This window comes from Biomphalaria glabrata, chromosome 9, assembly GCF_947242115.1.
Source record: "Biomphalaria glabrata chromosome 9, xgBioGlab47.1, whole genome shotgun sequence".
Taxonomy (NCBI): Eukaryota; Metazoa; Mollusca; class Gastropoda; family Planorbidae; genus Biomphalaria; species Biomphalaria glabrata.
This window is the reverse complement of record NC_074719.1, coordinates 24,307,090-24,319,270: the sequence shown is the minus strand read 5'-3', so window position 1 is coordinate 24,319,270 and position 12,181 is coordinate 24,307,090. Positions and strand designations below refer to the sequence as shown.

Genomic DNA, 12,181 nt, shown 5'->3' with positions numbered 1-12,181 from the left:
AAAGAGAAAGAGAAAGAGAGAGAGAGAGAAAGAGAGAGAGAGAAAGAGAAAAAGAAAGAGACAAAGAGACAAACAAAGAGAGAGAGAGAGAAGGGAGAGAAGAATGGGTTCCCCCATTCTATGGTATAAATGAGTGACAGTAACCCTATAGAGTGGATTGTTGCAAGTCGTGTCTACACTGATTGCTTATGTAACATTGGGAAGGTCAGGGAAATAAATGTCCACTTCATATAAAATAGCTAGAAATGTGCTATTCAATGCTACGATATCAGCATCATCCCCTCCCTCTTTTGCTAGCTCATTGTCTTCGTTCTAAAGGCTCTAACGACAGGCTTGCCTCTCATGTAGTGCTAATGCTAAATAAAAATACCCACAAGGTAAAACATCGCTACCCCCCTGCTAACACAGCAAGAATTCAAACACGCCTACATTGTAAATCTAGATACTGGACCAAAGATTTGTGTCTGCACACTTCGGAGAATAAGATCACTTTCTTGTCCAGCCGGACTAAAACTGTGACAGGTTAATAGATATGTAAGAAAATAAGTCTACATCTATATAGCTGTGTCATACATTAAGGATTTCAAGAGTCAGGTTATGGAAAGACATATATAATATTTTTTTACACCAATAAATCTATCTATCTATCTATCTATCTATCTATATATCTATCTATCTATCTATCTATCTATCTATCTATCTATCTATCTATCTATCTTTCTATCTATCTATCTATCTATCTATCTATCTATCTATTTATCTATCTATCTATCTATTTATCTATCTATCTATCTATCTATCTATCTATCTATCTATCTATCTATCTATCTATCTCTATCTATCTATCTATCTATCTATCTATCTATCTATCTATCTATCTATCTATCAAATATCCATCTATTCACCCATCCATCATTTATAGCAGTAAGCCAAACCAATGCATATACTTACTTTTAAATAATCTATTTTAAGATTTAACAACTCTAACAATGTCAGCAGCTATATCCAGGTCTATTTAGAATAATTTTAAATTATAATTATATTAATTCAATTATGTCACTAAATATATCTTAGAAGCTACAGAGTCAATAAATATGTCTTAGAAGCTACAGAGTCACTAAATATATCTTAGAAGGTACAGAGTTACTAAATATATCTTAGAAGCTACAGAGTCACTAAATATGTCTTAGAAGGTACAGAGTCACTAAATATGTCTTAGAAGGTACAGAGTCACTAAATATGTCTTAGAAGGTACAGAGTCACTAAATATGTCTTAGAAGGTACAGAGTCACTAAATATGTCTTAGAAGGTACAGAGTCACTAAATATGTCTTAGAAGCTACAGAGTCACTAAATATATCTTAGAAGCTACAGTGCTAAACTAAGATTAAGTAATGCGATTTTATATTAATTTCTAATGTGAATAATGCATGTATACTTTTTCAGAACACACAATGTTAATGTAACCAACATATTCTGAATGGAAGGAAGATGAAATACTCACGAGATGGAGCCAAGGGCGTACATTAGTTGGTCAACATTTCTATTCCTATATTTTAGACCTGTACATCTTGATGGGACTAGTTTTATAAAGTCAATGTTTGGGTACGAAGTGTACAATGATGACTGGATAGCAACCAATGCAACAGGTAATTGTTTTGAATGTATTGAAATCGCTTATAAGTGAAACATGCAAATAAAGACCAAACCTCTGGATATATCCGGCCCTGCGTGTCGCTGTCCTGCTACTTGAAACATTTATCCTCATAGCCATCACAGAAGATACAGATACTTTTAAAAGTAGGCCTACTTATTCAATGACTATATATTTAAATGAAATATCTCTGCTCATAAAGCCTACACAGAAGATACAGAGACTTTTAAAACTGGTCTACATCTTCAATGTATATATTTAAATGAAATATCTCTGCCCATAAAGCCTACACAGAAGATACAGAGACTTTTAAAACTGGTCTACATCTTCAATGTATATGTTTAAATGAAATATCTCTGCCCATAAAGCCTACACAGAAGATACAGAGACTTTTAAAACTGGTCTACATCTTCAATGTATATGTTTAAATGAAATATCTCTGCCCATAAAGCCTACACAGAAGATACAGAGACTTTTAAAACTGGTCTACATCTTCAATGTATATGTTTAAATGAAATATCTCTGCCCATAAAGCCTACACAGAAGATACAGAGACTTTTAAAAGTAGGCCTACTTATTCAATTAATATATATTTAAATGAAATATCTCTGCCCACAAAGTCTACACAGAAGATACAGAGACTTTTAAAACTGGTCTACATCTTCAATGTATATGTTTAAATGAAATATCTCTGCCCACATAGCCTACACAGAAGATACAGAGACTTTTAAAAGTAGGTTTTCAAATTCAATGTAAATGTTTAAATGAAATAAAATATCTCTGAACTAAAGCAGTAGGTGTTAGAGAAATAGTTCATTAAATTGTGCCCTGTTCAACTTGAATGAAGACACAAGAATGAAACTTAAATGTTAAGATTAAAATCATTCCACTCCACCCCAACCAATTCTTCTACAGACAATAAATGAATTATTTGGGTTTGATGTTCTGTACCGAACTGGCCCTAACATGAATCAATGAAAAAAGGAACCAATTAGTCTAATAATAACTTGTAGCTTTTATTTGTTTTGATATGAAAAAGGTAAATGAATCTTTCAGTATTAAGAGATATGGCTGAATAGGTTATTTTTTTGCCTTTTATAATTGTACACTTTTTTTTTATCCCACACCCATTTTCAGATGAAGTTAAAACTGCACACAATTATTTATCGTACTGCTGATGATTGATTATATTGTTTAATCTGAAATAAGGGTAACAAATACTACTGGAGTGATGTGAAAGTCAATGTGTCCGGTAATCTAACTTGAACAAATATCTATTTTGATTAACCGACAAGTATCCAAATATTTTCAGTTTCTTTAAAGGATTCATCAAAGATTTTCTAGAAAAAGAAACATTAAAAGTTATTTACTGGAGACGTTTCCTTACATAACTGTAAAGTTGTATCATAGAACTAGGTGTTGGGAACATTACCAGCAACAAATGTCTTACTTTCATTCCCCCCCCCCCCCCCCTTTTGTAACCACTAGATTTAAAGTTGAATCTGAAAATCAAGCTCCATGGTCAGCATATTGCCCAAGAAACAGTTGTTAATCTAATTCAAGGTCATCTAAAAGACACTGACCCGACAAAAGCTTTGGTATTGTCTTTTCATGGACCTCCTGGAGTTGGAAAAACAATTGTCAGTCGCCTAATAGCCAAGTCTTTATATAAAGCATGACTTGGCAGTCAATATGCTCATGTCATTTTTGCCACCAGAGAGTTTCCACATGAAGGCCTAGTGGAGACATATAAGGTATTTAGTTCATCCTGTTTTACTATATCGAACAGTTGTTCAGTGTCTATGGTCAGAGGGGATTCATTGTTTCCGGGCCTATGACTAATTTCGACCCATTGGTGCCATTGCAAGAAGTCCTTTTGTTATTTAAAGAAGTTAGACACGCGTGTATCATTTGGCACGTACATTGTAGGATTGAAATGTACATACAGTAATTCGATCTTGTTCTGTTTCACTCTGTTATTTTTTTATTTTTTTTTTTGGGGGGGGGGTGGTGGAATGTTACCATATTCTTGAACCCTCGCTCACTGGCACCTATCTATAAATATTAATTTTCGTTTCAATATTAATTAACATATATTGTAAAAATTTGATCGGTTCACCTCGGACTTATATAGATAAAGTAAGTAATTTTGATAACTACAATTAAAAAACACAACTTTTAACAGGCCAACTGCCCCTCCTTTATTTTGGTAGACGTCGCGCTCCCCATTTTAGGGATATGGTCATTCTGGAATGTAGTGTAATTACACAAAGGATGATTTATAAGTTGCTTATTTAAAGTACTAAAACAGTGAACAATACTGTTATAAACCTGGGGGTGGCACAGATGGGGGTAGTGGTGTGAGTGTAGTCAGCCGACGCAAATCGCCCCAGGCCAGCGCTAGACGAGCGGTCAACCGTGACGAGTTACGACGATCGGCCGAGACGAGTGTCAACAAGAGAGTTCGGGAAGGATCGCCGACGTGAACTGAGCTCAGGGGCGTCACGAGAGTTGTAGTCATCTGACCACCTAGAAACGTCGAGCGGCGTTCTGTCCGGTTCGAGAAGGCCAGTAGGGACCCTATATAAGAGCGGAGGTGTCGCAGTCAAGTTGTTCACGGCAGGGGTTGAGAGCCCGGTTCACTACAGTCCGGTCGACTACAGCACAGTTCAGCGGTGTGGTTCTGTACGGAGCATTACGACGGTTCAGTGCGGAGTACTATCAAGTACAGTTGAGACGAACGGCGTCTTGATCTTGGTCTGTGATCGAGTCCGACACAACGAGCCCTAGTGTGTGAAGTCAGTCCCGAACTGTTGAACCCAGTGCAAGCCCGGAACGAGACGGAGAGGCCAGTGCAAAAGACTTGATACGGCGGAACGGTGTTATCGGAGAGATATTTGTTATCGCAGAGCTATTTGTACTGTTCTGCGTGCTGCCAAGTGTACAGTATTGGCTGTTATTTATGGACATTAAACCTTTACGTTATTTTGGAGCCCTGACTTGTCAAGTTCTTTAAGTTGGTGGTGTATGGTGCAGTTTGCAGAGAGCCTGGATAGTGAGATTCGTAACACTGGTGTCAGAAGTAGGATCGGATCGGAATCGGATTGGATCGGATCTACTATGGCTCTTCTGAAACTGCTGTACGAACTTGAATTTAGAGAACTGAAGGAAGAACTCCGTGGACGAAGGCTGAAGGTATATGGTAACAAGGAAACTTTACAAGCACGCCTCCGAGAAGACATGTTGGAAGAAAAAGAAGATCCGGACACATATCTTTTTGAAGTCGAACCTAACTTGCTGGAACAGCTCACCAGTAGCATGCAGCAACAGATCACCAGTACCAGTTTCATGCAGGAACAGATGGCAGCTATGCTAGACGAGATGAGTGTGACATTGAAGAAGAACACCGAGGAGTTCTGTAGAGAGATTAAAAAGATGTGTACCTCAGCGAAGGAAGTGACGAGCCCCGTGGTGAAAACGATGGGCGTGGTGGAAGTAACCTTGTACGACCAAGGAGACTTGAAAGATGAAGGAGATTCACCATCGTTGGACATTGAACTATTACCCACCCAATGCTGTGAATCAATAAGCAGTAACAACGGCAATGTTGGTGAAGGTGGTACTGCCTGTGAATCCGAAGACAAGGAGTACAGACCTGAGAATCAGAAAGAGAGCGAAGAAGAGACAAGAGAAGCGGCCTATAGTCCAACAGAAGCTTGTGATGCAGCTGTACCTGATATGAGCACATCAAACAGCAAGACAGATCAAGTGAATGTTTGCTCCGCGTCCAAACATGTTGCTGAGGAACGTTTGCATGTTGAAAGTGGCCTACAAAGGTTGGACCCTACTGACGTTTGCCCAGATTCTAAGACCAGCGAGAGAAGCCCTGATGGTGATCATGAGAACCCATTGAAACCTGACGAAGCCGTTGAGAGACATATGCAAGTCGAGAGATACCAGCCAGGTCCGGACCTAACAGACGTTGGTCCAGCTGCCAAGACTGGAGATGAAAGTCCTGATGATGGTGAAGAGAATCCAAGGAAGCTTGACGTTGAAGTTGATGAACATTCGCACGATGAAAGTCATCGACCAGGTCTGAAACCAACAGGCGATTGTCCCGATACTGAGACGAGAGAGAGAGGTCCTGATGGTAGTGAAGAAAGCCGAATGGAGCCTGCGGCCGAAGATGAAGTGAAGTGTTACCAACCTGCCCCACAAGCATGCCCTCAAGACAAGGCTGAAGATGATGACCTGTCCCACAATTCCCTGTCCTGTGGATTTGAAGCCCATCCCAGTCCTTCTTCGCAAAGCCCTATGAAGCCACCTCTTTGGTCAACAATCTTGGTAATCCCTGCCCTTACATCCTATACCTCTCCATGTGTCAAGTGGCTGTCCTCAGTACCGACAGACAAGAGAGCGATGCAACCAAAACGTCACTGCAACAAGAGGACGATCAACTGGAGGAAAAGAAGAAGGCGGCGTTTGCGTAGTCCAACGTGCATGGTGATTAAACCAAGAAATAACTGAAGCCACATGAAGACCAACTGGCGGAGAAGAAGAAGAAGGCGACTTTTCCTAAGTGCAACATGGATGACGATGCGATCACGAGGTCGATACAACCAGGTGAAGGCTAACTGGAGGAGAAGAAAACGTTTTCTGAGTTCCACGTGGATGGCGATGAAAGCACGACGGCGAGGCAACCAGGTCAAGGCAAACTGGAGGAGAAGAAGGAAGCGACCATCGCTGACTGCAACATGGATGGCCCCATTAAGCTCAAGAGGCAAGCCAACTGCCACCGATCGACCCCCACCTACAGCTATGAAACTTCACAGCCAATGCCATGATGTTGTATCTGTCCGGGACGGACAGATCTAAGGAGGGGGCAGTGTTATAAACCTGTGGGTGGCACAGATGGGGGTAGTGGTGTGAGTGTAGTCAGCCGACGCAAATCGCCCCAGGTCAGCGCTAGACGAGCGGTCAACCGTGACGAGTTACGACGATCGGCCGAGACGAGTGTCAACAAGAGAGTTCGGGAAGGATCGCCGACGTGAACAGAGCTCAGGGGCGTCACGAGAGTTGTAGTCATCTGACCACCTAGAAACGTCGAGCGGCGTTCTGTCCGGTTCGAGAAGGCCAGTAGGGACCCTATATAAGAGCGGAGGTGTCGCAGTCAAGTGGTTCACGGCAGGGGTTGAGAGCCCGGTTCACTACAGTCCGGTCGACTACAGCACAGTTCAGCGGTGTGGTTCTGTACGGAGCATTACGACGGTTCAGTGCGGAGTACTATCAAGTACAGTTGAGACGAACGGCGTCTTGATCTTGGTCTGTGATCGAGTCCGACACAACGAGCCCTAGTGTGTGAAGTCAGACCCGAACTGTTGAACCCAGTGCAAGCCCGGAACGAGACGGAGAGGCCAGTGCAAAAGACTTGATACGGCGGAACGGTGTTATCGGAGAGATATTTGTTATCGCAGAGCTATTTGTACTGTTCTACGTGCTGCCAATTGTACAGTATTGGCTGTTATTTATGGACATTAAACCTTTACGTTATTTTGGAGCCCTGACTTGTCAAGTTCTTTAAGTTGGTGGTGTATGGTGCAGTTTGCAGAGAGCCTGGATAGTGAGATTCGTAACAATACCATGAATTGCTTAGAATTAACAATAATGAAAACATAAAATTCATAGAGAGCAGGATGTTACATTTGATACAAAACTGTGTTTAGAACCAACTGAGGTCTTGGATAGAAGGGAATGTTACAGCCTGTGAAAGATCCTTGTTTATCATTGACGAAGTGGACAAGATGCCAGCCACCTTGTTACTGACCAACTGAGGTCTTGGATAGAAGGGAATGTTACAGCCTGTAAAGATCTTTGTTTATCATTGACGAAGTGGACAAGATGCCAGCCACCTTGTTACTGACCAACTGAGGTCTTGGATAGAAGGAAATGTTACAGCATGTGAAAGATCCTTGTTTATCATTGATGAAGTGGACAAGATGCCAGCCACCTTGTTAGATGTTCTTACTCCGTATCTTGATGCTAATGAGTGTGTTAATGATATAGCGTATCGAAAATGTATATACATAATAAGGTACTTTTTGGTATTTAATTTGTGAGACACTTTTAAATATAAGCAATAAAAAAGTAATTTGTAACTACTAACAATTTGTTACATGAGTACCTTGTGATTATTACCAATTATATGCAAAGTGCTGTTATCTTTAAAAACAAAAAAAAAAAAAAAATTAAAACGCTAGCTGTTAAAAATATTTTATGATCGAAATAAAGCAATCATAAATCTTTACTAGCTTGTTATCGCAATTAAACATGATCATGTTCCTTTACTGTATTGTTTAGCAGATCATTGTCATAACGAAACACGTCTAAGTGATACTTTGTAAAAAGCCTACAGACTCACTCTGTCTGTCTGTCTGTCTGGTGAAAAGTTCGTACACTTTCTCACACACCCAATCTCAGATCAAGCTGAAATTTCGGATAATTATTTCTTTGATCTGACAAAACGAGAATTAAATAAATAAATAAATAGTTTATCAACTATTTGTGAATAAATATTTTGTTTGATTTCGACTATGGGAAAGAAATTATACTTGACTGATATGGTTTTATAAATTGAATAAGTCAACTATACATTTTATAGGTCGCCATTAGAGAACTGTAAAACCTTCAATTATTCATAAGCACTTCCCTAGCACAGTGGTTAGAATGTTTACTTGAGGAGTCTTTACGAGGCTTGAGCTCTCAAGTTCGAATTCAGGTCTTTCAACTTTTTTATAAATGCATTTAAAAAGTGATCAAGTCATTACGGCAGTATTCAAATATATACCCCTTTCTTTCAACCCCCTGTTATTGACGGTCTTTGACTTGTAGCACCAAACTGCTGGTAGACATCTAAATCGCTGTAGGCATATTATATTTAACTAATAAAACTTGAAATGTATAACTTTTAATATTTTTTTTTTTACAAAATGTAACTTACAAACAATGACAGATTCTTTCAGTCTCACATTCTGGACTAGTCTCCCCTAAATAAGACTAAGTGACGACAATTCCACCTATGTTACATCACTCAGAACCAATCGCTAACCTCTTCCCACCGTCACCATAAAAACACACACACACACACACACACACTCCATAACGACCTCACCCTTTTCCAAATGGTCCAGACAAGTGATAGGATCTTAGCGTAATGAAAAAGCTGAAGTCATAGAATTGCGCTTAAAAAAAAAAAAGCAATTGGTAAAAATATCTCTAATCGCACAGAATTTTATACATTTTTATTCTAGATCTATTACAGATTTAATTGCATGACTAATAGAAACTAATTGATACAACTACGCTTAATATAAGTTGTTTTTTTTTACATTATTTTAAAAAATATATTTGTCTGTATTTCATAATATAAAGTAACACTGGGGGAATCGATATAACAACACTTGTTACGAGACAATTGGAATCTGGCCAAAGAAGAGAAACATTAAAACTTTCGAACTTGGAGAATCAGTTGATGAAGGGAGCCTTAAATATTGAAAAATCACGTAAGTTAGTGTTTTCTCTAATAAAACGACAGTTGTTCTGGATCTATGCTGTTAAAGTTAACAATCGCTTGATAATAAATTTGTTTTTTCACATTTCATAGATGTCTTTTCTAGTAGAAAGATCAATATTGTTTTAAATGAAATGTTGGTGTCAGTAGGAGTGGATGTCAATGTCTTCTCGATACCGTCTAGCTCAGAGTACTTTGATCGATCAAGAGTTAAAACTGTTTGGACAAAATATAACCAGGTGACCTCGGAGCTACTCTATCTATTCCATATAACCAGGTGACCTTGGAGCTACTCTATCTATTCCATATAACCAGGTGACCTCGGAGCTACTCTATCTATTTCATATAACCAGGTGACCTCGGAGCTACTCTATCTATTCCATATAACCAGGTGACCTTGGAGCTACTCTATCTATTCCATATAACCAGGTGACCTCGGAGCTACTCTATCTATTCCATATAACCAGGTGACCTCGGAGCTACTCCAACTATTCCATATAACCAGGTGACCTTGGAGCTACTCTATCTATCCCATATAACCAGGTGACCTCGGAGCTACTCTATCTTTTCCATATAACCAGGTAACCTTGGAGATACTCTATCTATTCCATATAACCAGGTGACCTCGGAGCTACTCTATCTATTCCATATAACCAGGTGACCTTGGAGCTACTCTATCTATTCCATATAACCAGGTGACCTCGGAGCTACTCTATCTATTCCATATAACCAGGTGACCTTGGAGCTACTCTATCTATTCCATATAACCAGGTGACCTTGGAGCTACTCTATCTATTCCATATAACCAGGTGACCTTGGAGCTACTCTATCTATTCCATATAACCATGTGACCTTGGAGCTACTCTATCTATTCAATATAACCAGGTGACCTTGGAGCTACTCTATCTATTCCATATAACCAGGTGACCTCGGAGCTACTCTATCTATTCCATATAACCAGGTGACCTCGGAGCTACTCTATCTATTCCATATAACCAGGTGACCTTGGAGCTACTCTATCTATTCCATATAACCAGGTGACCTTGGAGTTACTCTATCTATTCCATTTAACCAGGTGATCTCGGAGAGTGTGCTTGGACGCAATATAATCAGTAGCCGTCAAAGTGACTGAAAGGATATAATACAACCAGGTTACCTCGGAGCGACGCTATCTATGCCATATAATCAGATAACCTTGGAGCGAAAGAAAGGGCATGATATAACCAGGTTACCTGGGAGATTCTGCATGTTGATATAACGAAACTTCTGATCCTATAGAAAAGGGGGAGTTTGTAAAACTAGTTCGGTCCAGTTCATAAAATGTACATCTAGTGTTTCAGAGGTAGGATTGTAAAGTTGTAGAGCTGTTAAGTTGTTAAGTTGTAGAGTTGTAAAGTTGTTAAGTTGTAAAGTTGTAGAGTTGTAAAGTTGTAGAGTTGTAGAGTTGTAAAGTTGTAAAGTTGTAAAGTTGTAGAGCTGTTAAGTTGTAAAGTTGTAGAGTTGTAGAGTTGTAAAGTTGTAAAGTTGTAGAGCTGTTAAGTTGTAAAGTTGTAAAGTTGTAAAGTTGTAGAGCTGTTAAGTTGTAAAGTTGTAAAGTTGTAAAGTTGTAGAGTTGTAAAGTTGTAGAGTTGTAAAGTTGTAGAGCTGTTAAGTTGTAAAGTTGTAAAGTTGTAAAGTTGTAAAGTTGTAAAGTTGTAGAGCTGTTAAGTTGTAAAGTTGTAAAGTTGTAAAGTTGTAAAGTTGTAGAGTTGTAAAGTTGTAAAGTTGTAGAGCTGTTATGTTGTAAAGTTGTAAAGTTGTAGAGTTGTAAAGTTGTAGAGTTGTAAAGTTGTAAAGTTGTAGAGCTGTAAAGTTGTAAAGTTGTAGAGTTGTAAAGTTGTAGAGTTGTAAAGTTGTAGAGTTGTAAAGTTGTAAAGTTGTAGAGCTGTTAAGTTGTAAAGTTGTAAAGTTGTAAAGTTGTAGAGTTGTAAAATTGTAGAGTTGTAAAGTTGTAGAGCTGTTATGTTGTAAAGTTGTAAAGTTGTAAAGTTGTAAATTTGTAAAGTTGTAGCGTTGTAGAGTTGTAAAGTTGTAAAGTTGTAAAGTTGTAAAGTTGTAAAGTTGTAGAGCTGTAAAGTTGTAAAGTTGTAGAGCTGTTATGTTGTAAAGTTGTAAAGTTGTAAAGTTGTAGAGTTGTAAAGTTGTAAAGTTGTAGAGCTGTAAAGTTGTAAAGTTGTAGAGTTGTAAAGTTGTAGAGTTGTAAAGTTGTAGAGTTGTAAAGTTGTAAAGTTGTAGAGCTGTTAAGTTGTAAAGTTGTAGAGTTGTAAAGCTGTAAAGTTGTAAAGTTGTAGAGTTGTAAAGTTGTAAAGTTGTCTACTGTGTCGTACAAGTACTGCACATTTTCACTTCGAGATTCTTTGAGCTGGTGGTGGCTGTTTTTTTCTACGAGTAGCGTAAGAGAGAGAGGGAGAAAGATTGAGAGAAAAAAAAAAGGGTGATGATGAGAGAAAGAGAAAGAATAGAGACAAAGAGATAGAAAGAGAGGGAAAGAGAAAGGGTGAAACATAAATATATATCTGTACCTTTTATTTACAGTCTAATTCTACTTTAGCTTTGCAAAATGTACAATACTTAATGTTGACAAATTTTTAATAGTAGTGACATTTCAACACAGGTGGTCTGTGGCACAGTGATCTAATTATCAATCACCTCATCTCAGCATACGTCCCGTTCCTGCCATTGGCTAAAGAGCACGTCAGAAGCTGCATCCGAGACGGACTAGTCTCAAAACACTATTATACAAACCTGAGAAGTGTTCCGGAATCGGTCGTAGATCGAATCATTAAAGAGTTGACTTTCATTCCAGAAGAGGAACAAATATTCTCTAGTAATGGTTGTAAAAGAGTAGTTGATAAAATATTTTTAGTTGTGGAATATATAAGGGAAGAACTTTGAATAAAACATAAACTTTTGACCCTGAAA

General features: G+C 38.6%; 1 protein-coding gene across 1 annotated transcript; it reads left to right on the top strand.

Annotated features, from left to right (window-relative positions):
• Positions 1-481: 481 nt before the first annotated feature.
• Positions 482-12,181, top strand: LOC106058731 (uncharacterized). Its single transcript, XM_056042594.1, has 7 exons — positions 482-594; positions 1,446-1,648; positions 3,142-3,326; positions 4,960-5,489; positions 7,544-7,768; positions 9,082-9,212; positions 11,874-12,181. The coding sequence occupies exons 2-7, from the start codon at positions 1,507-1,509 to the stop codon at positions 12,152-12,154; spliced, it is 1,494 nt and encodes a 497-aa protein (XP_055898569.1). The 5' UTR covers positions 482-594; positions 1,446-1,506; the 3' UTR covers positions 12,155-12,181.

Excerpts from the sequence above, each read along its gene's own strand:
- LOC106058731 (XM_056042594.1), top strand. The coding sequence starts at position 1,507 with ATGGAGCCAAGGGCGTACATTAGTTGGTCAACATTTCTATTCCTATAT. Across the intron at positions 1,649-3,141 it reads GATAGCAACCAATGCAACAG|ATTTAAAGTTGAATCTGAAA; the intron begins GTAATTGTTTTG and ends TGTAACCACTAG. Across the intron at positions 5,490-7,543 it reads GTTGAAAGTGGCCTACAAAG|TGGACAAGATGCCAGCCACC; the intron begins GTTGGACCCTAC and ends TCATTGACGAAG.